This window comes from Anabas testudineus, chromosome 1, assembly GCF_900324465.2.
Source record: "Anabas testudineus chromosome 1, fAnaTes1.2, whole genome shotgun sequence".
Lineage (NCBI taxonomy): Eukaryota > Metazoa > Chordata > Actinopteri > Anabantiformes > Anabantidae > Anabas > Anabas testudineus.
In genome coordinates, this window is record NC_046610.1 from 189218 (window position 1) to 213674 (window position 24457).

A 24457-nucleotide genomic window follows, 5' to 3' on the forward strand; every position below is an offset into this window, starting at 1 on the left:
TTCTATGCTGTGAAACAGTGCCAGTTAGCATTACAGGATATAATCGACACCTACTGCATAAACTTTCCCTTCAAAATTAAAGCACAGGAATTTCAACATATCTTTTTGCCCAGGCAAAGGCCAGCGACCCACTGAAAATGACCCAACAAGTGGGTCGCGACCCACTAATTGAGAATCACTGGTCTAATAAACTTTAGAGACTAGAGACGCACCATTTAAAGTGGGATGGATGCCGTCTCTTCTACTCCGCCCAGGTTTAGTCTCTGTAGCCCACGTTGTTTGCGGGACACCACTTAGACAGCCAGCGGGCTGATAGAGTCCGATATTGTTTAACAAAGTTACACCGATTCCACAATAATTTTAGTGACTTCCTATTGTCGTAATCGGGCGTCATTAACGCCTGTGTGAATTATAATTTTACTATTTCCCTTTGTCTTTACACAGGAGTTTTAAATAGAAGCTCTGGCCCCGGGAACACACTGGACTATGGCCGCTGGATGGTTGTCTGGGGTTATTCTTCCCACAAACCGGAAAATTATTTCCTGTAAAAAATTATCTCCTCCTTCAACCACCACAGTAAAGTGATTTATTACAGTCTAAGGATTTAATATATATTAAATGAAGTAAACGTTACTGAATACATGTACATACCTTTATGGCATTTTAAATGCAGGCACTTTATTCTTTACTGTACTCAGATTATTTAATAAAGTGTAAAACACATAAGGTAGTTTTACTGAAATTCAGTCAGCGGCCTGCACCAAATTCAGTTCAAAAAGCACTTTGATTTACTAACAGATTTAAACCTGACTACATTCCCACAAACTGATCACAGAGAATATTTGGGGCCCCTGAGGGTCTGGAACATGACTCGGACATGTTTTTTGTTCAAACGCCTTTTTATTGATTGTTTCAGAGGAAACGACCTGCAGCTAATGACCTGCAGGTGACGCTGGTATATGAAGAAATGAAAACACGGCCCAGATCCGACCCATACCAGAGGTCACAGGTCAAAAGGCCCAGGTCCGACCTATGTCAGTTTGTGATGCTCAAAGAAAAAATTGCTAAAAGTCAAAAGCTCTGAAAACCTCTAGAAAAAAAGTCTTCAGGTCTGATGTGGTCCTGCAAACAGAGCAAAGCTGATCCTGGATCAGATCAGTCTGTGTTTGATTCCCATCGATAGTCCGACACTTTAACTCAATGATAAACTCTGCGTCCTTGAATGCACAACAGTTGATCAGGAGCTGTGTACTCTGTGTACATACATACACGTACTTGTACTTCATGATAAATCTAATGATTTAAACAGTTATTTACAGAAAACAACGGTTGGAATAATTGGTGGTGAAATTAAAAACTTTTAATTAAAGAGTGACTCTGTTGTGCCAACACATCTTGACTTTATAAAAATAAACAGCAGAAACAATATGTTGTCACTACATGTATTCTCTTCTACACCAGTTCATTTAAGAATCCACGTTTTAAAATGTGAATTCAGACTGTAAACCTGCTTTAAACCTTTAAGCACAGTAAAACTAAAAGCTTCCAGACTAACTTGCTGTCTGCAGGTTGGTCTTGAGAGAACCAAGAACCACCTAAACATGATTAATAGTTTTTGGGTGAACTGTCCCTTTAACGTATTTGGCACTTTCTTTATCTCAAAGTGAAACAGAAACACGTGAAGATACTGAGAGTAAAAACAGATACATTCATAAGACAAATACTGTTTAACTCTCTCTCTCTCACACACACACACACACACACACACACACACACACACACACACACACACACACACACACACACACACACACACACACACACACACACACACACAGGTGAGTGGCATCATCACTACACCTGGACGTCAGCCTGATGACATCATCGTGGGTGAATAATTTAGAATGAAGCTGATTTTTTTCTATTTCGTCCTCATAACTGTTCAAAACCAACAGCACTTGAACTATTTGATTTCCTCTTTCTTTTGCGACGTTCTTCTGCAGCCTGGTGTCTACGCCGAATCCTCAGCCATCAAACTTCTAGGACTTCATCTCATGACATTACAATCGTAATAAGGACGTTTCCATTTCTGTTTCTGATGACGTCCAGCTCTGTGTGTGTGTGCGTGCCGTGTGGCGTCAGTCATCTTTTGATTGGTGGACATCCAAACTGACGACCTGCAGCTCCGTCAGGTTGCTGCTGCTGCTCTGCTGACTTATGACCATCTGCACAAAAAACATCAGTCACAGGAGCACACCACAAGTACTACAGTAGTTCTACTATTGCAGACCTTCACACATCCTGTGCAAGTTCATATCAATACTGTAAAGAACTTCTTTGTCTTACCGGGTGGAGCTGGACTGCAGACACCGGGATCTGACCAGCGACTGGAGGAAGTGAGGCGAGGAAGACCTGTTGGACGGCGCCTGACAACAGCAAAAGATGTGTGTTGGCGACTGACTGCTAGAAAGATCAGCAGGTAAAACCAAACTATCCCACGGCGGTTTAAACCCATACCTGGGGTTCTAACGTAAACCTTACCAGGGTCATGTGACTGGGTGTGGCCTGTTGGGGGGAAGGTGTTGAGGACGGTGAGGCTGCCGTCGGCAAGCGAAGGCGTTGATGTGGCGTACATCACCGTATGACCTCCGGGATACATCATGTGACTCGCTACTGAGGAAGAGGATGAGGAAGATGAGACGATCGAGGTGGGAAGACTGGCTGCAAGAAGAGAAAGATAAGGTTAAATCAGACCATGAACACATGAAGGGCAACCTGCACATCCTAACTTAACTAATTATATCTGTTCCTGCAATAAGAAACTTTACCTGTGGAGGAGGCGGGGCCATGTATGTCTGAGTTGCTCTGATTGGTGGTGGACTGCTGACTGCTGGGCTGAACTTGGATGGTCTGCAGCTGCTGAGACACTCCACCTGATGAACACACATACAAGCTGCATTTTATGTGGTGATTTTCAAAACTTAACATCCGATGGACATGAGCTGAGAGATTCTATTATTCTAATCTAAATTAATTGATGGTTTTTCCCCTTGGTCGCTGACTAACTGCAGTTATCGGTTTGACATTTACATTATTATTATTTGGCAGACGCTTTTACCCAAAGTGACTTACAAGGGTAGGCAGGGTAAGTGTAAAGAGGTCTTGCCTAAGGACCCCTAGTAGAGGTAAGCCACAGCTGGGATTCGAACCCCAGTCGCCCACATGGAGTGCCGTGATCTTATCACTAACCAGCTGTCCCTGGACAACCTGAACCTTTTGTGAGTAATCTGCCTTCGTAGAAACCATAAGCTGCAACTGTTAATGCTGGATTCTGTACACACGCCCAGACTAAATGTCGACCTACTCACGCATACTCAGTGCTCTCTGTTCAGGCCGTGTGACACAACAGACGCTGAACCTGTTAATACATGTACAGTTTCCTATTTCTATGACTGACGGTTCAATTAATTTTCTGTGCTTTGGAAGGACACAGGAAGTTTGGTTTGGTTGGAGCCATTTCACTTCAAGGATGGATATCCTTTCGCTGGTGACAGGAACGTTTCTAACCAATCACAGTGGTGTATTCCGATCAGCTTCCCCAAACTCGTCTTTTCCTCAGGTGCGGTGTCAGCACAGCCAAAGAGTCCTCCAACTGTAACACAGAGATTCTGGAGCAAGCCGGAAATGACATTGGTCCAGCTTCAGGTCCTGCACCAAGAGGTGACACTTTTCTTTTTAAAATTCTTTTATTCAGTAGATCCAGCATCATCCATTTCTGAACTGAAGAAGCTGAGCACACACACACACGTTTATACCACTATCTTTGTGAGGACACTCAGTCTCGTTTTGCATGATCCAAACCCCACCCCAACTTTAAACATTTTTTAAATTTATAACTTAAATTATATTCACCGTGCCAGATTCTATCTTGAAAACTAAAACCAGGTTTGGAGGACCACACAACCATGTATAGCTCAAACTGGTCCTCACAAAGATAACTATACACTCACACACTCTTTCCCTCTCCCTCTCAAGTGTGCAAGGGGTGTAGCAGCGTGCTGACCTGACAGGGACACGGTGGTGGGGAGGCGGAGCAGCGTGGTCGGCTGTGTGGATGAAGCGTGTAGCGTAGCGGTGGGGCCCGGGGCCACGGGGCCCTGGATGGCCAGAGGCTGGCCCTGCAGCTGGCTGAGGGGGATAGTATGTGTGCCAGGTGGCAGTGATGCACCTGTGGACAGGTGAAGGGTGGGGAGGGGACAGATTAGCAGATCACAGACTGAAGAGTTTGCATTGCAGGTCTCAGTCCTGAACCCAGATGCTGAACCAGCAGCTATAATTAGAGCAGGGGTCAGCAACCTTTAACACCCAAAGAGCCATTTGGACCCGGTTTCCATAGAAAAGAAAACACTAGGATCCGCAAATACTTTTTAACATCTAAAATAAAGATAATATAGTTTTATTTTTTTACCTTTACGCTTTGTGTAAACAGCTATCGTGTGTTTCTTATGACAATTATTAAGTGCTACAGAGAAAATTTAATTTCATTCATGTAACGAACACATTTTAAACTTTCAAAAAAATAATGACCCAAAAAAAAAAAAAAAAAAAAAAAAAAAAAAAAGAAAAGAAAAAAAAAACACCCCGAATTGATGGTCTCTTAAGAATGAATTAAAAAGCTGAACTTAAATTATCTATGTAGCAAACAGAAAATGCCCTGAGCCATCGTCCTTATATCGCCTTTGGGCTTTCGGAGCGTGTAGCGGAGCTTTAATCTGATTTTAAAAAAATAAATGGGGAAAAAAAGCACTACGTCATTAAATAATGAAAAATAAACATTTGCAAATTATCTGAATAAATACTTATTTTACTTGGTTAATGGGACTTCTGCACCTGAACCTCTGATAAAGCGTCTGCAGATCGGGGCTTTACGAAGTCACTTTCATCTTTACACAGTGAGCTGTTGTGAGGCGTGAGCGGTGTTTGTTTCTAACGTAGTTCATGATGGAGAATAGCTGCTCACATACGTATGTGGAGCCGAAGATCGACAGGACTTAAAATGTAGATTTCTTCGTGTTTATGTAGGTGTCTGGGATGAATTCAATGTTTCAAACACGAGTTTGTCCGGTCTTGGAAGGTTCTTAGTATCACTCTATTTTTCATTCTGTATTCAATTAAATAACTATAATGTATTTTCCCCAAGCCACGCGGAGCCGCAATATAAGGATGAAAGAGCCGCATGCGGCTCCGAAGCCGCAGGTTGCCGACCCCTGAACTAGAGCATTAGTGTTAATATTTCAGAGTTCAATGACAAAATATAGATGATAAAACCACAAAGACACAAAATGATCGCCACCACTGACACAGTGATCTGTATACGTCTGGGGCTGGAACAGTGTTAAAGTGAACTCTGGGATAAATCTGGGTTTGTCCATTTTTGCTTGATTTCTGATAGAAAAACTATAATTCTCCTGGAACAACTGGGTTGGTATTAGGGTTGTTGAACCACAGAAAAAACAGTCTTGTGACTCCGGCTTGTCACCTTCTTACTGACTGACTGGTTGATTCACAAACAGCTGGTGAAGCAGCAGCTGTCACACAGTGGACACATGGACTCAGGTGAGCCAGTGAGCCACAGGTAAGAGGACACCCTGCCCTCCTACCTGGCATAAAGGTGAAGCCTCCAGCAAGCACGACACTTTCAGGCGTCTTCAGCACTGTCCCATTGCTGGAGGAGGAGGCAGGCGGCTGCCAGGAGGGGGCGCTGGTCTGCACCTGCATGGACACTGAGGATGAGGAGGATGAAGAGCAGGATGGTGTGGGCTGAGTGGTGCTGGGCAGGTTCGCCGTAGTAAAGCTTGGTTTGATCATATCCTGGACGGACACACAAAGAGAAGACAGGATGTCACAAAGATGGAGGTCCCTGCTGAGGCGTAAATCTCGATTCAGTGAGCGGCACAACGGTCTTCACTAAAACAAAACCTGCCTTAAATGCCAAGTTCTACAAATATCAAGTGCAGCGTCACATTCAGACATCCTCTTCTTCACCTTCTCTGTAGGAATTGAAGTAAGAACTACAGGTGGAACCTCAGGTGACTTTAGTACAGTATGTGTTATCGTGGAGGTTTGTCAGAAACAGAACAAATTACAGCAGTAATATCCAGCCCCTGCAGTGGATGACTTGTCCCCCACACCACATGCTTTATACTCTGTGACCTCCGTTACCTTGACAACCTCCGAGCAGCCGTCTGCCTCAGACACCTGGTAGGTGAGGTCAGTCTCCTCGAAGCCTGTGGCGCTCATCCTCTGGTCTGTGGAGGGATCAGAGCGGGGGGGCGAGTCCGGAGAGTTGAGGCAGGTCTGGATCAGAGCCTTCCCCGTCTCTGAGGTGATCATTGGCTGCAGCTTCCTGGTGGCAAAGGTGTAGACGTGACCCGTCTCACTGGCAACCAGCAGCAGCACCTGGGTGCCAGTCAGCGTGGACAGCTCATATGCCTGTGGGGGGTGGGGGCACCAGGGGCCGTATTTACGAACATTGTTAGAAAACTCTCACAGCTCCTAACTTAGTCTAAACAGTCCCAGCTGAGAGTCCTGGTCTAAGTGTGATTTAGAAAACTTCAGAGCGACTCTGATCTAGGAAAGAACAAAACCCTTTATCTCAGTGAGACGGTGTGGTTCACGCCATTTTTAGGGAGGACGCGCTGTTAAAAAACATCTTGTGATGACCCGAGAGAAACGGCTGCCCTGACTTTATGATTTGGGCTGTGAGTGTGTGACTGTGTTTGGACTGTTTGTCAGTGTTTATATTAACATAATTTAATAACATATTAACATATAATTTCATATTATTAAATGAAGTGGGTCTGTGAGATTGTTATAAAACTAAAGTCTTTGTTTCCTGACTCTTCATTTCCATGTTCACTTATCACTATGTAGTAAAAAGAAAAAAAATGACAATGATCATCCAGATGGTTTAAGTATTAATGCAGCTGGATGTACAGAATTCTCTTTCCAGAACATATTCTAAGCTGATACTGATCACTGACCAGACTGTTTTAGTATCAGATTGATAAGCATGTAGTCCACACTGAAAACCAATAATCTTCATCTTAGGAGCTCTTTTAAGATGCTTTGTGAATAAGCTTTGTGGCTTTAATTATTTCAAGCATTTAAAAATATTGGTCTGGCAGATCTGCTAATGACAAGAATAGAGGACATGTCTGATATCTGGGAGACTTTCTATAATTCGTTGGCATCAGGGAGCTGCTATTAAAACATGTGAGACTCCTGGAACTTCAGGGAGACGCCTATTACTCCGAGACTGTTTCGTTAACAGATATTTTTTTAATCAACCATTTAAGTGGATTTCGAATCATTTTGATCGTGTCTATAGTAACAAGTGTAACGTTGTACATTTACAAAATAGTCAAGTCTCAGCACATCTGGGCTCCACGTGTTCTCCGTGTGGAGGAGCTGCGCTCAGCCTCGGTCCCAGTGAAAAGAGGCTGCTGTGCAAACAGACTGTATTTTCAGATCCACTGCTCTGATTTACTGCTCATTATAAGTGCTTGTAAAATAAGTGAGATTATCTAGTGATCTAGTCAGACCTAAATAATTTTACACATTCATCTATGGCATAAACTCAAACACGGGCCAATGCTGATTGATTAAAATTGCCAAAGATTGGCAACTAATGTCAATCTCGGAGGAGTCTACAGCAGGTGTTTAACAACCAGGTTGATGATCCAGGCACTGGGAAAATATATACATATATAGATACCTGAGCAGGTAAACAGGCTGAAGTTAGGAATAGATCAGAAACACTATTAGAAACAATTAACTTAAAAAAACATACAAAACAAAAAGGTTTAATAAGGTAAATGTGCACAACTTCAGCAGATCCATGGCCCCAATGGACCAGGTCTAACAGATAGTGGTGGTTACCATGGTGACTTTGCACCAAATGCCTCAGACACATGCGTCACCATCTCCGGTCATGTTTTCTGCCTCCTGCTCAGGGACAGTGTGCAATTATACTTATGGAGATAGTTCATGTCACAGACAATCCTCATTATCTAGCACTGATTTAATTATTTACTATATTTAATTAACTCTGCCTACCTTCAGCTAGTCACAGGTGAGAATCTTCCTGAGCTCACCTGGTTTATCTTCATCAGTAATCTGACAGAAGAAACCACTGGGGTTTCTGATTCTACCCAGAGTAATCACACTATTACAGGTCAGGTGTCTACAGGGTGGTCCGAGGACCAGCTGCGGTCTCGGTAGGACACCACTCAGGGTCTGAGCAGTACAATAAGCCGTTAAAGACCATTTTAATTAAAGAACCGTGATTCTTCGAAACAAACCGGTGACCCAGTGACCTCACCTTCTTCATGATCCCGGTCTTCCTCTTGCTGAACGTGGTGTACCGCCTCAGTTTGTTGTCTATAAACTCCATCTTGATCTTCACTCTCCCCCGAGTTTTCTTGCCGGGTTTGGCGCCTGGCACCCCGGCGCTGACCCCGCTATAACCCCCGCTCAGGCCTACGGAGCTGGGCGCTGACTGGTGCCCGACCTCCGTCTCGCTCCTCTCCCGCTTCACCCCTCTCCTGTCTCCGCCCGAACCCGCCGTGTCCTCGTCATCACCGGAGTCCGAGTCCTGTTCGGAGCCGCTGTACACCATATCGGTGCTGTATTCTCGGTCCTCAAATTGGCCTCCGTCGGTGTGGCTGCCCACCCCGGTACCGTTACCCGCCCGGCCGGCTCCGGTTCTAGTGCCCATTGTAGCGCCGTTGCCCAGCAGCATTCCCCTCCCCAGGCCTGAAAACTTCCTCCTCCCGGCGGGCCAAAGCTTCAATGCCCGCGGTGTGAACACCAACACTCACCCTGGCACTCGGAGCTCCCAGTGCGGGCAGAGTGAACTAACAGGACCGCTAGCCGCACAGCTAACTGAGCTAACCAGCTAGCGGCTACTTTAGCAACAACTACAGCTATCTGTCCATCATGAGACTCCGTAAATCACCGAGAGCTGAGGCCGAGCTGCCGAGGAACGCCAGCGGGAACTCTTGCAAACGTTTCCTCCATAAAACTTGAAGAAGTTTGAACAAAAATCCAAGAATAAAGTTAAAAAGTTGTGTTTTCCTACAGTAATCAGGCAGATCCGGCCCCCAGATCACTCCGCACCACATAAGGAAATGACGAGCAGCATATCCATCCGCTGTTGAAATATGGTCTATTTTCTCACAAACAACAACAGTAACGTTCTCTACATCATTTACTGTAGCGGTGGCGCTCTGCGCAGTGATACCACGTTAAATGGGTCACACAGGAGAACTACTTTCCTCCATATATAGAGACTGGTTGCCTTTTATGGCGAAGTCGCTCCTTATATGGTCAACGACCTGCTCCCAGCAGGACTACACACAGAAAACTACAAAAGAAGAAGAAGAAATAGTTTTACCGGGAAAAAAAACTTTATAATTTATACTGAAAAGAAACAAAACCTTGTTTTTTCTGTATTTTGAATAAATTCAATAAACAGAAACAGAACATCAGTCCCAGAGATTCTGGTGATCACAGGGGACCAGCGGCTCCTCCTCGGTGTTCCCACGGTTCCTCAGGGATCGGCCACATGGGGGCGCCTCAGCCCAGATTTGAAACAGGACCAGCTTCAAGACTCAATTATTAATCCCAGAGGGAAATTGTTTTGCCTTGTTACAGTCTGATCCTACTTCGATCTGCAGACTGTTTATGTTTAATCTATGATTCCGAAACCTGGAAAGGTTTTTATAATCCTGTCCAAGTCCCTGAAAAATGTTCAGTGAGCTTGTGAGATGTCTGATTAGACCTAGATGTCTTTAAGGACCACATTGGAGTCTCAAGAACTAAAAATGTAATTAAAAACTGCAGATTCAGTCTATTATGTTCCAGGATGTGGAAACACTGATCCTGGACCAACTGAGACTGTTGGGCAACATTACACACACACACACACACACACACACACACACACACACACACACACACACACACACACACAGACACACACAGACATAGTGTTGTGGTGCTGCTTGGTTACAGAACAGAAACAGGATCCAGCTGTTCCTGAGACTCAACAGTTTTCTGCTGTTCGAGCCGTCGTTGCCCTGAGCTGAGTCTAGCAGCAGATGAAGCTCAGTGGAGTAACGATGAAATGAGACTGTCTGACTTTAAACAGCAGCAGGTCCTGCTCTCGTGTCTCGTGTGAAACACTAGATGCTCACACAGAACCTCATAGCTGGGTCCACATGTTAGAAGTAATAGTTAGAAACGCAAAACTTCACTGGCTCCTAATCCTGTCCTCTTCTAGGTTTTTCTCTAATATTCTATCCGGTCTGAACCAGACTATGTAAAGTGAACTGAGAGAAGTGAAAATTGAAATCTGACAGACTGAAAACTTTTTTCTGTCTGCTTAGACTGATCCTGGATGTACAGTTCATCCAGAACATTTTCACAGCACTTAACTTCACATGGATTAAATTCATTATTTTTATCAAAGATCTCCAAACAATATCCCATAATGACAAAGTGAAAGACGCTTGTTTGAAATCTTTGCTAATTTATTTACAATAAAAATCACATGTACATAAGTGTCTCACAGTCTTTGCTATGACTCTTAAAACTGAGCTCTGGTTCATCCTGTTTCCACTGATCGACCTTGAGATGTTTCTACAACTTGACTGGAGTCCACCTGTGGGAAATTAATTTGATTGGACTTGGACTTGGATTTGGAAAGAGATCCACCTATCTGGTCCCACAGTTAACAGTGCCTGTCAGAGCACAAACCAAACCATGAAGTCAAGGAATTGTCTGTAGATCACAGAGACAGGATTGTATCAAGGCACAGAGCTGGGGAAGAGTCCAGAAAAAGTTCTGCAGCATTGAAGGTTCCAATGAGCACAGTGGCCTCTATCGTCTGTCAATGGAAAAGGTTTGGAACCACCAGAACTCTTCCTAGAGCGGCCGCCCGGCCAAGCTTAGCAATCATGAGTCAGGGAGGTGACCAAGAACCAGATGGTCACTCTGAAAGAGCTCCAGCGTTTCTCTGTGGAAAGAGGAGAACGTTCCAGAAGAACAACCGCCTCTTCAGCACTCAGTCATTGAACATCATGTCTGGGGGAAACCAGGCACCGCTCAGCACCTGACCAATACCATCCCTACAGTGAAGCATGGTGAAGGCAGCATCATGCTGTGGGGATGTTTTTCAGAGACAGGAACTGGGAGACTAGTCTGGATCGAGGGAAAGATGAATGCAGTAATGTACAGAGACATCCTTGATGAAAACCTGTTCCAGAGAACTCTGGACCTCTGGTGAAGGTTCATCCATCAACAGGACAACAACCCTAAGCACACAGCAGACATAACAAAGAAGTGGCTACAGGAACAGGACAACTATGAATGTCACTGTCCAGCCAGAGTCCAGACTTGAACCCGAACGAACTTCTTTCACTTTGACAGTATGAGGTATTTTTTAAAAAATAATGGATTTAATCCATCTTGAAATAAGTCTTTAACATAACAAAATGTGGAAAAAGGTAAGCACTGAAACTTTCTGGATGCGCTGTATATGAACACTGTACTTTTTACTGTGAAACCTGTAGTACTACTGCAGTATTACTTCACTGGTATAAATCTTTTCTGAGCCGTATCCGTCTTACCAGTTTAGTGTGATTATAAAATATGATTTTCAGCACAGTGGGTGTGAACTGGCTCCATCTGAAATTGGACGTTACAGGTAACGCTGTTTCCTTCGAACTGAAGACTTCCGACGAGGTGAGACAGGTCCAGACAGGCCGGTACTACAATAATAGTACTAGTAGTATCAGAAGATTATTCTAACCCAGCTTTGGTACAAATAATAGAGCCAGTAGTTTTTTTCTTATCTTCACATCTTTAATTTCTGAACGCTGTTGTTCTTCTCCTCAGCGTGTCTCTGCTGCAGCTCCTCACTTCTCTCAGTGAAACATGAGACTCCTGGATTTTCCGGGTCGGGCTCAGTTTTTCCTGAGAAATGTGCAGCTGGCAGCAGAGAAGAAGAAGTGAGTAACGTGCTGGACCGTGTTCTCATGACACCATGAGCAGAGACTCCAGAGAAACCAGAAAACAACCAGTCTGAGTCTGTTTCCTGCAGGTTCCACAAACTGTCCTCAGACACACAAGTCATGTTCAGACACCGTTACTCCGATGATTCTCTAACCAATGCAGATCTCTGCATTTAAATATTGATTAATCAAAACGGAAATGTGACTGGAAATCTTCATACAGGTTATTCCAGTGCAGGTAGCATATAATTGCTTGAGTAATACAAGCGTCTGGTACAACTTGAAAACCACTTGCTGTACAGGGAAATCTAGTACTGATGTATTTGATCTTATCTGACATAATAATTTGATTAAATAAGCCAGTCACAGGGTTGGTGGTTCGAGACATTGAAGTGAACCCCTGAAGTTCAGCTGCACCACCGGTGTATGGAGAAGAAGTGACATGCTTTGGTAGCTAATGTTGAAAAGAGCTGTATAAGCAGAGAGCACGTGGCTGTAGTGTTTTTAATGAGAAGTCAACAGAATAAAAGTTACTTACTTTGGTACTTTAGTGAACAGTAATATGTATTCTATTACTTTTGACAAGCACCTGATCTGAAACAGTGAAATCACCACATTAGTTATTGAAGAGTAAATACAGCAGCTTCCCTGTTAAGTATCTATAATTCTGCTCAGTGAGACGTCCGCAAAAACAAAGTGTCCTGGAAACATCTGTCTGAAGCAGGAAACACATCTAGAAGGCATATGGCCCGACAATGATGGTGAGGCGGAGCAGAGAGCTGGAGCGATAACTGAGAGCCGAGTTCTGCGTCACCATCTCCAGGTCCAGAACGTGTTCTCTGGGACCAACCAGAGCACGAGACATCACCAGCATGGCGCTGATGTTACTGGATCTCTGCAACAACAGATTCAATAATCAACAACCCATCAATCATTCATTAACAATCTCACCAATCACCAGCAGCAACAACCAGTTGACCATGAAACTGTTTTTTTCTAGAGGTAAGAGATTTGAAGGGATGACACAGAACAGCTGGAATGAAAACTTTTATGAAGTATCTTAATGTGCACCATGAAATGATGCAGCAAACAGTAAAACAGAGGGAGCACCTGATCACTGAAAAGACCTTTTATTATTATGTGTCTACGTTTAATGAGTTCAGATGAAGAGAGGAGGCAGATTTATACTGGTTCAGATCATCTGAGATCGAATTAGATACTAAGATGAACAAGAATAAATCATTTAGTGTGTGTGATGAGGTAAAAGTACATCATTCAGTACGTGACAGAACCAGAGCAGCATGTCGGAGTGTGAGGGTGAAATCAGCATGGAAGACGCCGGCCGCCACTTGCCCCTGATCTTGGATATTAGCCTCTTGGTGTCATGAGTAAGGAGGGGAAAGAGGCAGGAATGAACAGAAAACAGGATTTATTGGGTGAAACTACAAAAAAACAGAGTAACTAAGGGGGGTGTCAACCGACACTACAAAAACAGGCAGGGAAACACGAAGACAAAGTGACAACAGAAAACTACCACAATGGCGTGGAACAAAGTAACAAATCAGGAACCAAAGTACAAAACAAAACCACTGCACGATGGCAGGAAAACACTCACTGAGAAAAACAGGCAACAATATCCAGAATTCAGAGGGGGGAACATAGTCCAGAGAATCCAGGGGGGAAGCAGACAGGGCTGAGGAGGACGAGCAGGAGCAGGCAGGGTTAAGCAGACAGGGTTGAGCAGGCATGGGAAACAGACTAGGAACAGGTTGAGCAATGATGACGAACTAACAGAGGGGAAAGAGCTGAGGAGAGTTTTGTATGGAGAAGGGAACACAGGTGAGTCCAATGTTCAGCTGATTGCTGTGAGCAGAGGGAAAAGGGGCTGGTGGGCAACGTCCAGAGGGAAAGTGAGGGAGGAAAGGCCGGCCGGGGCCAGGCCGAAACCATGACACTTGGACTTATTGTTAACCTGCCCTTCTACACAACCCCGGACTGTGTTATTACACTGTTTATTGGACTTTGGGTTTCATCATAGTCATCTGTGTTAGAATCTGGATCGTGCTTCTGCAGAACTGTTATTACTCCCCAGGACACTCTCCACTGTTGCCAGCCGCCATTCCCGGCATCCACCGTCTCCATCCTCCTCTATCTGCTCCACGTGCCCTCCATTGGTCGGCCATCTTGGCCGTGACATCATACTGTCTACTACCACTTCCAATTCACACCCTGACCTCCAGACTCACCCGACCCCATCTCCTTCCGCAGAGTTCCCTGCAGTATTCATTTGTCTTTTCCTTGCACTCATGTTTTATTAAACATTTAAAACTAGTTCCTGTCTCGTTGTGTCTGGCTATGGAGCCCTTCCTCAAACTTGTGACACATATTTTAATTCACAGAACCGAAGTGAAGCTCATTACAGTCAGTTGCTTTCTACTTGCTGGGACTAGTTAAGCTATTGGACTGAGACGAGCACAGATAAACTGAGAATAACTGAATTTGTCAGATAAGATCATCAATCAGTTTTACTGCTGCAGCTCACCCTGAGGAAGAACTGTCCGTATTCGTTGCCCCCTTTGATCCTGAAGGTGTTGTGCATGTTGGGGAAGACGCTGGTGGCCTGGATCTGGAAGATGTCGGCTGGCACTGAACGCTCCGACGTGATGCTTATGTACTTGTAAACAATGGAGGGCGGGAGTCCCCTGCATGCGCCCATAGACTGGCAGCTGCAGTGACTGTTGACACAGAGACAACACATCAACACATTGCTCCTGCCTGATCTGTTGTCGTTGTTCTTGACTGGACCACTGCAGCAACACGTCTGAATCAATCCCTTGAGAAAGTCCAGAATCTAATTATAACTCTTCTCACCCCTCTGCAGTCTGGACGTAGGGCTCCTGGCAGGGGTTTCTGGGGTAGCAGCGGTAACCTCCAAAGTAGTTCCAACACATCTGGTCCTCGCTGCAGTTTGGTCCAGTTACACACTCGTTGATATCTGACCAGAACCAGAACACAGCATCACTGCAGACCTACTAGAATGTGGCATTTACGTTGAACAGCATTTTAAATTCTCTGAAGTGTATTTTAGAGGTTGTAGTCTTGGCTCTGCTGCTTCCTGCATTTCCACCAGTCGACCTGTTCTGCTTATGTATGTCCTCGTGTGATTTTCTTCCAGTGTGGTTTGACATGTGTAACACATTTGCATCCCTGTTTATCCAGTAAAACCAGTATATAAAGAGTTAATAAGTGTTTTTTTAATCTAATCTGGGTTTATTACGTTTATCAGTGTATTCGTTATAAACTCTAAACAACAGATAATTAGCAACAATGCTGCTGCAGAAATAATATGTTTTCAATAATACTGGATATTAATCGAACATCTGCTTAAGTGTGTGTGTGGACCAGCGTTTCAGGACTGTACCTTGGCACATGCGTGTTCCCTGCAGCTGGTATCCTTCAGGACAGATGCAGCTGTAGGAGCCCGGCTGGTTCACACACTGCCACGGACAGATGTAGGATGACAGCAGACACTCGTCCACGTCTGATGGACAGCAGCGACAAATAGGGGTCAAAGGTCACACTAACTACTGAGCTACAACCTGAATTTTCAACCTTCGAAGTGAGGGCTTTTTTACAATTTGAGGATATTCTAGCCAGTCCTTACAATGAGATGGGTGTTTAAAGTGCAATTTTGCGGTTAAGACTAGGTTTTAGCTTTAGAGTTAGGGTAAGGCAAAACAATTGATACAGTGCAAATTAACATGGCCTATGCAACAGTAGGGGGCTAGGGAATGCATCATGTCAATGAGAGGCCTCACGCTGACTGCCATACAAAAATGTGTGTGTGTGAGAAACCATGGCAGCTGAGGTGGTCTGGATTCAGCTCGAAGCCCTGATCACACTGACACAGGAAGGACCCCGGTAGGTTGTAGCACTGGTGTTGGCAGGGGCTGCTGGGAACACACTCATTCACATCTAGAAAACAACAAAAAAAGTGACAACACAGAGCGCAGATTGAACATAGTCGCACACACCTGGTAGAGCGCCTTCTTCCCGTCAGTTCTAAACTGGGGCCAGAAAGAGACAGAAGCTGTCCTCCCCCATCACCTAAGAATAAGATTCACTACAGTAGATGTTTATGTGAAAATCCTTTGGACAAATTTAAGGAACTGATTCCATCTTTTAGTCCAGAACCATGTACCAACACAGAGGAGGGCAGTTATTTGAACGGAGTCATAGGTCTGTTGAGCATAGTATCCTCTTAACTCTTAGCAGCAATGACTTCATGAATGTGTTGATCCTCCCTGCAAACAAAATGCACGGTTGTGTGCTTGGACCAGTTGTTGTCACTTTATATATGTCCCCCTTAGGAAATATTATTAGGAAACACTCTATAAATTTCCATTGTTATGCAGATGATACCCAGCTATACTTATCTATGAAACCAGGAGAAACTAATCAATTAGTCAAACTTCAAGCCTGCTTAAAAGACATAAAGGCCTGGATGTCCTCCAATTTCCTTCTCCTAAATCCAGACAAGACAGAGGTTATACTGTTTGGGCCTAAAAATCTCAGAGACACTATGTCTAATCACGGATATCTCCTTCACTTCATACATCAAAGATATCTCTAGAACTGCCTTTTTTCACCTGAGAAACATTAAAGTTAAAATTAGGAGCATCCTGTCCCAAAGTGATGCTGAAAAACTAATCCATGCATTTGTTACTTCCAGAGTGGACTGTTAATAATTCATTATTCATTATTAATAGTTTGTCCCAATAACTCATTAAAAAGCCTCCAGTTAATCCAAAATGCTGCACAAAGAGTTCTGACTTGACTTAGTAAGAGAGATCATATTTCTCCTACGTTAGCTTCTCTCCATTGGCTCCCTGTAAAATCCAGAATTTAATTTAAAATTCTTCTCCTCACTTATAAATCCCTTAATAATCAGGCTCCATCTTCTCTTAAAGAACTCATAGTTCCATATCTTCCAAACAGAACTCTACGTTCTCAGGCTGCAGGTTTCCTCCTGCGGCTGCGGCTCCTCTCCTGTGGAACCAGCCCACCCTGAGCCTGGTTCTACTGGAGGTTTCTTCCTCTAAAGGTAGTTTTTCCTCTCCACTGTCTTCTGGTGCTGCTCAGTGGGGTTGTTGGGTTTTTTATATAATTCTGTATAAAGTTATATTTGTGTCTTGAGATAATTCTTTTATGATTTAACCCTATCTAAATAAGCTTGAATTGAATATTCTCTTTGCTCCATCATTGCCTTTTAGTTGCTCCCAATAAGGTTCAGATATTTTGGAGGAAACTCACCCCTGCAGATGTTGAATTTGTCTGCGCTGAATCCAACTGGACACTGGACAGAAATCAGCCTCTGGTTACTGGTGATCTGGTAGTTGCTGCGGAGAACGGGTACAGCGGGGAGGGGGACATGTGGAGGGGGGGCGCGGTTGGTGGTGTGTTCCTCGTCTACATTGTTGATGGTGATCAGAGCGTTCTGCGGCAGACAAAAGTATCCTCCATAGTGGTTGATGCAAATCATCCCTCCTTTACAGGCATCTGGTAACGTGTCGCACTCGTTGATGTCTGGAAAATGTAGTTAAACAACCTTTAAAGTCTACACAGGACTGAACATTGCTCCTGTTACACTGTAAAAAAAAATCTGTGTTATTAACGGTGAAATACCGGCAGCTGTGGTTGCCAGAATTTCACCGCATAAAATAGGGTGAAAATGTATGACACATTACGGTATATTTAATAAGAAACCGTACATTTTATACTTGGCAACTTTTTTGGTTTACATGAAATTACTATAAAAACACAGGTTTACTGTAAACCTGTTTACGGTAATTTACTATAAAAATAACTGCTATAGTTAAATCTATTGACAGGTAAACTATGTAAAATAACAGGTATACTGTAAACCTAGATACAGTTCTTTTTCAGTTATAAACACAGTACAACAGTATACAACATTACTGCATTTTATTGCAAAGATTCACAGTTACGGTAAAATACCGGCAGCTGTGGTTGCCAGAATTTCACCGTAAAAAATAGGGTGACAATGTATGACACATTATTACAAAGATTAAAAGTTGCGGTAAAATACCGGCAGCTGTGGTTGCCAGAATTTAACCGTAAAAAATAGGGTGACAATGTATGACACATTATTACAAAGATTAAAAGTTGCGGTAAAATACCGGCAGCTGGGGTTGCCAGAATTTTACTGTAAAAAGTACGGTAAATCAAATAAGGCATTACAGCTGATTGGCATAGATTTTACAGTCCACAATTACTTATAATAAATTCCAAAATAAACATATAAATACATTGTAAAACAACAAACTATAATCATTAAAAGTAAAGGTTGTGCCTTTAAGCATTCTGTGTTGATCTGATCCAGTAAACTGCCCATTTAACTCACAAAGTAGTTTTAAGAGCTTGAAAAACAGCATGTATTTTTAGGTCAATGTACAGTGAAATTAACAATATAAACATCATAAGAAAATGTGGCCACTTGCCCAGGATGAGTAATAGGTCAGACATGACTGAAGATGGTGATCAACATGGTTTAGAGTCTCTCATGAACGTGATATTCCATAAACTAGAACCCATGATGTATGTTGTCAACATTTCTTCTAGAAGATTCCCAAGATGTCCATAAGGTGCACACTGTGGACTGGCAGGTTTTTCTCTGCAGCCAGAAAACAGAAACAAAGCAAAATTAAAATTGATGCAGTGATGAGCATTATACCCACACACATATATACAGCCTTACATACGCAGTTCCAATTAATTTTACGTGATGGAAAGTTGAAGTATAGTCTTGCAGAGCATGTTATGAGTATATGGGCAAAATATAGAATCTGACATATTAATCACCAAGCAATCAACAGCATTACCAGCCTAAATACTCAGATGTCTCCACTTGTCAGACAATTAACAACTATACTTTTAGAGTTCTGGTTTCTTCTGTGTATATTGAAGCTGTTGCTTTGAGAAAGATCAAGTTGAGTCAAGTTTAAATTTTGATTGCATCTTTGTATTTTTTATTACACTAACATGAATGAGGGGGGCAATAATACAGCTTACCTCTAATTTGTCTAAACATCAGCGGTGTTTAACTCATACGGTTCACACTTGAATGAAGTCTCAAGTCCTCTACAGATGTGGAATGATGTTCAGGAACTGGAACTTTGAACAGGTCTTGTCATCATTCGCGTTCGTCAAGTATGACGTGGACTGGCATGATCCTCTCTGCAGCCAGAAAACAGAAGCAAATGTTACATTGATGCAGCGTTTAAGCATAATGCCTAAACACAGATATCTGATATATAGTTTTACAGGTCATATGTTTATCAACAGTATCAGTGTGACACACAGACACTAACATATTTGTCACTAAGACACAATGCAACAACAACAATACAATTATACATTCACTGAAGCAGTCACAAAATCCACAGTCACATTTTAGACTGCTTGTTTCTTTTGTGTACGATGAGGCTGTTTTCTTGAGGAACATAAACTCTATGAAATTGAAATTGTGCTTGCATCTACATATTGTTTGCTAAACTATGCCACAGCTTACCTCTAATTTGCCTTGACATTTGGGGTTGACATGATGGAAGACAGACATGGAACGATGTTCTGAAACTGGAACAGTAAGCAGATGTTGGCACCAGTTTGGCTTTAAGACTCAAGTTGCCCATCATGTTTACGTTCTGGACTGTCGTGATCCTCTCTGCAGCCAGAAAACAACTTGTTAGACAAGGTACTGAAGACAGATAACTAAGACTCAACTAAACAAATAATATAATTTTTTATATTATTTATTTTTTAAATATAAAATATTAAATATAAATGCAGTTTACTTAACTTAAAAGAGATTGCTAGAGAAATATCTATGTTCTCGTGACATGTGGCCAGTAGAGAAAGATCTGACCTTGAAAACATTAGTACATCCTGTTACTGGACAGTTCACTGCTCATTTTCACACTGGTACTGCGCTATTGCCTCCCAACAGTAACGCTAACATTAACAAGAGCAGATACCTTGTGCCTCCACTAAATGTGAGCTTTAAAAGCTCTATATCTACAAAATGTCTCGTTGCAACCAGCTCAACACTTGAATAAACAATGTGGTTCATTACGATGAAGTCTGCCGTGAAGGACTTAGTACTTCAATGTTGTAAGCAGAAATCACAGAAATTACATCTACACATTTTGTTGTACACTTAGCTAGCTAGCTAAACACATTAATGTTTAACACAAATATATCTAAGACAGTTAGATGTAAGACAAATGTTAGCTAGCAAGTTAATTTGTAAGATTAGCATTAAGGTTAGCTAGCGGCTACCGTTAAAAACGTTAAGTAAATAACGTTTTAGGGAACACGTCGTTAACCTCAACTTTAATGTCAATTACAATAACCGTAACTTTTAAGAAGAACAATTACCGAAGCGTTATTTTAAAGCTCAAACTTACCTCCACACATTGCTCCTCCAGGGTAACATTCAGGAGACGCTGTATTCCGCGGTGCTGCTCGGACAGAAGAGGCGCCAACTGTTCAGCGTCCGTTAACATTTGAACCACAGTTTCCCGCTCTCTGAATACGTCAGTGCTCCGTCTGTTAGTCTTTAAATGACGGTGGTTCACAGTTAGTTTGAGAAAATAAAATAAAATAAAATACATTTACAACCAGTAAACCATATGTTACCGTAAATCACCATATGTTCAGTGAAGACCATCTACATAACTCTAAGTATTACTGTGATGGACCTGGTCATTACCAGTATGGAGGCTGATCCCAGTGTGGGCCGCATTTCAAATCCGTTTTATTATATTTCCAGTTTGTGCTGTAGGTACATTAGAGGTCAGAGGTCAAAAGCAAAACCAATAACAACATAATTAGGACAAACTTTTCCAGAAACTTGATACATGAGATATTTGGTATTTTTCAACACCAATGACTTTAATTTCTTCAAGAAATGTATTATTCATGTTTTAGTTTTCCATCACACATTAAAGCCTTACAAGTGTATAACATAAAATGACAGATAATAACAGTATATGTAAACATATATTTTATTTCAAAATCAACATAAATATCATATTTTTAACATCTCCTTTCTGTAGAAAAAAGAAAATGTTTTTGTTGAATTATAAAAGGTTTTAAACCGTAAATTTCAATGTATACGTCAACAAAATCTGTCATTTAAACCAAATAATACCATTAATTTTACGATATTTACTTGCTTGTGGCCTTACGGTATTTTCCCATTAATTTTAGCTAAATTTTATGTTTTAACGGTAAAACTGTGTGTTTTCTACATACTTTCACAGTAAAAAGTAAAGTTACATACTGTTTCTTGATTAACAGTAAAAAAGTGTATCTATTACTGTGATATATTGTTTTGCATTTAACGGTAATATACTGTTGCTATTTAACAGTTTTTTACCGTAACTTCTACAAACATTTCTTACAGTGTAGATTAGAACAACGTCACCGTTGTTCTCACATGAACTGCTTCACATTCATGTTTCTGTGTTCACAGTTTGCTTTTATGAATTTATTCACAAATCTCTGGAAAATAAGGAAACAGTTTGACCTGAAAATACTTTTTTTTAATTTTTATTTCAAATAATTTTTATCCTGAAGTGTTATTATTTGTTATAGTTTTCGTTATTGATCATTGATTTGAGATCAGTGTGTTGTCTCACCTTTACATTCCTGTTCGTCCACGTGGAACTCATATCCCTCTGTACACTGTCAGACAACATGAGGTTACTGATCAGCTACTGATGCTGTGAGGATACACAAAGATAACCCCGGCAACCACCAAGAGTTACCATAGCAACTGCCTCCTAACAACATGTCAGTACTGACCCAGTGATTACGTATTTTCTCTGTCCTGTGTGGACACAAGTTCAGATTTTGCCTAAGTCATCTCACAATGTTCTCTGGTTTATTCAAAGGTCTCCTGTTGTGCAAACTCTAGAAGTGCTCTTCCTCCTTTTTTCACATTTTGCTGTTTAGTCTGATCCTCTGTTCAGAATCCTTCACCTTCCTGACATCAGGAAGGATTGATGTCACATAGTCCCGCCTCAGGCTCGGTCCAATCACTGCCCGAGACAAACTCAGCCCAAAACTGGATTTCCACCATTGCCGCTTACTCGCTGTGATAGGATCAACATGGCACAGCTAAAGTTCTCAAGTCTTTTGGGGGGTGTGCTGGGTTTGCATCAAAGTTGAGATTTTAGTAGGATCAATTCCGCTGTGATCCAGTCCGCTGTGCTCCTCCAACAGTCAGTACATGTTTGATATATTACTGTGTAGTAACTGTAGTCATTTATCATGTTATGCTAACTGCATGATGTCTGGTTCTGGTTGTAAATAAGTTGATGTGTGTATAAGAACAAACGAAAAAAGTCCTGTGACTGGTGTTTTATTTTTTGTATGTAGGTAGTTATAGTTAGTTGTGTGTGTATAAACTAACAACAGACAGAATATATGCTTTTCTTTCAGAACTTGAAACAGTCCTACGACAGGTTGTTTCCTGTCGACATGTAGTGAGTTACACAAATACGGTGGTTGTGTCTCTTCCAAACATCAGGTCTGTTGTTTGTATTTTACAGCTACATAAGGGGTCCATCGTTTGCTCAGTATACATTGAATGCACTCTGTAACACATTCAAATATACTGGCTCCAGCCCCATACACAAAGGTGGGTTCGGCTACTGGTTCAGGCATCTAGACCTTATTTTGTTAGCAAGTGGTAAGTTATATGGAAGCATTAGAAATGATGTGGTTGTACCAGCCACTGTCAGTGCTAAAACGGAGTTCAAGACGATTTCCGTTAGCAGGGCGACAATTGCTGCTGTTACCCCACCTTCCTTCACAGGATCACATCTCAGTTGCATACTAAGCCACAGACCCTGAAAACAGCAACTCTGACAGAGGGCAGGAAGTGGAGGCATGAACATTTACAGACACATTCTAGAGACATCCAAGACCAAAGTATCTTAGACTGACAAGCACAATAGTGGACCTTTAAACTGTGACTTTACTGATCTTAAACTTGCCTCTGGTGGCTACAGTTTGTGGAGAATGTGCACAGTGTCTCGCTGTCTAAAGCTGAAAAACTCCAAGCAGAGGTTGGATTTATCACTGTTCTCCTGAAACTTTTTCAACCAAAGTGAATAGAATAAAAATGAGCAAAGTCTTTAATTTCACCAACATCCTCATTTTCTACCTGTTCATCGTGTTCTTGGTAGTTTTTCTTAACCTAAATCTGTGTGAAGTCCTTTCAAACAGTGAGACTTTTTCAAATCTCACTGTTGGTACAAATTTGATGGGGTGTTGATAGAAGTAGGGTTTGGGTCCTTACTGAGAAGGTCACACGTTCCTCCACCTGCTGAGCTGAAACGGAGGCGATGAAAACACTGAGAGAGAGGAAAATGTGCTGCGTCTCCATCCTGCTGAGAAACAACCAACAATTCAAACTTCTCGAGTTCACCATCTTAATATTTAATACTTTACACCTTTTTCAGCTCAGACTTCCCCAGTATTCCTGTCTTAGCTCTTTTTTTCTCTGCTTTTATTTGGAAAGTGTGATGCTTCTGCAACAGAGCGAACAGTAATCCACCGTCACAGTAGGGGAACCGAACGAACTGCAGCCCACCACAGACCTGGTCCTTCCAGGTCCACAGCAGGATCCTCGTACAGGTTTCACTCAGCCCAGAAATACACCGTGGGACGTCAAAGTGAAGCGGTCTTACCTGGACTCTCCGGTGTTTCTGACCTGTAGGTGCGTTTGATCCGGAGAAGCAGGGGGCGGACAGGCGGGCGGTGTCGCTGTCGACTTCTGCCGCTGCGCGCTGCAGAGACGGACCGGTGCGGTGCCGCCCCCTGCCGCTCACTGCGCTTGATATTTCATTGCAGGTTTTTTTCAGCAATTTGCAGAAGAAATGTGTCTGTGACAGTGAAATCAGCTTGTTGAATCTGTTCGTGAATTAAACTGAACATGTTGGATTTCTAGTAATAAACTTTACTTTACTTTCCTTACTTTTCCTGTTTGCACATTAGAAACATTTATCTTCAGTAAGTAAAATTGAATGCGCTGACAGTAAGTACTTTACCAAAGTACACAACAGAGACCTGAAATCCACCAGGAGCTGAGGAGGTGGAGGTGCAAAGCAGGGGAAAAGGTATTTCTCCAAAAGGGTGCAGGAGTCATTACTGAGTCATTCACTGTTACTAAATCTGGTGAGGATGAAAAGAGAAACAAGACCCTGCTGCCACTGGGCCTCACAGTCTCCATCAGCAAACCCAAGTTCACCATAATGATCGCTGGGGGTAGAAGCAGGTGTTTGTTTCAG

At 42.5% G+C, this 24457-nt stretch overlaps 2 protein-coding genes across 5 annotated transcripts; both read right to left on the bottom strand.

The window, feature by feature from the left end:
* Nucleotides 1-1383: 1383 nt before the first annotated feature.
* Nucleotides 1384-9203, bottom strand: LOC113162031 (serum response factor-like). Of its 2 annotated transcripts, XM_026359981.1 has the most exons (8): nucleotides 8384-9203; nucleotides 6223-6492; nucleotides 5661-5871; nucleotides 4064-4228; nucleotides 2829-2933; nucleotides 2542-2721; nucleotides 2347-2426; nucleotides 1384-2225 (listed from the first exon to the last, which is right to left on the bottom strand). In XM_026359981.1, the coding sequence occupies exons 1-8, from the start codon at nucleotides 8801-8803 to the stop codon at nucleotides 2139-2141; spliced, it is 1518 nt and encodes a 505-aa protein (XP_026215766.1). In that variant the 5' UTR covers nucleotides 8804-9203; the 3' UTR covers nucleotides 1384-2138. The 2 variants fall into 2 exon arrangements, with proteins under 2 accessions (XP_026215766.1, XP_026215768.1); XM_026359983.2 differs by lacking the exon at nucleotides 4064-4228.
* Nucleotides 9204-12567: 3364 nt separating this feature from the next.
* Nucleotides 12568-23951, bottom strand: si:ch73-173h19.3 (calcium-binding EGF-like domain-containing protein). Of its 3 annotated transcripts, none has more exons than XM_026360970.1 (9): nucleotides 23858-23951; nucleotides 23467-23554; nucleotides 21800-21845; nucleotides 17391-17663; nucleotides 15933-16052; nucleotides 15499-15618; nucleotides 14949-15072; nucleotides 14620-14812; nucleotides 12568-12972 (listed from the first exon to the last, which is right to left on the bottom strand). In XM_026360970.1, the coding sequence occupies exons 2-9, from the start codon at nucleotides 23551-23553 to the stop codon at nucleotides 12811-12813; spliced, it is 1125 nt and encodes a 374-aa protein (XP_026216755.1). In that variant the 5' UTR covers nucleotide 23554; nucleotides 23858-23951; the 3' UTR covers nucleotides 12568-12810. The 3 variants fall into 3 exon arrangements, with proteins under 3 accessions (XP_026216755.1, XP_026216754.1, XP_026216753.1); XM_026360969.1 differs by having other exon boundaries at nucleotides 23467-23557; XM_026360968.1 differs by having other exon boundaries at nucleotides 23467-23951.
* Between the last annotated feature and the right edge of the window lie 506 nt (nucleotides 23952-24457).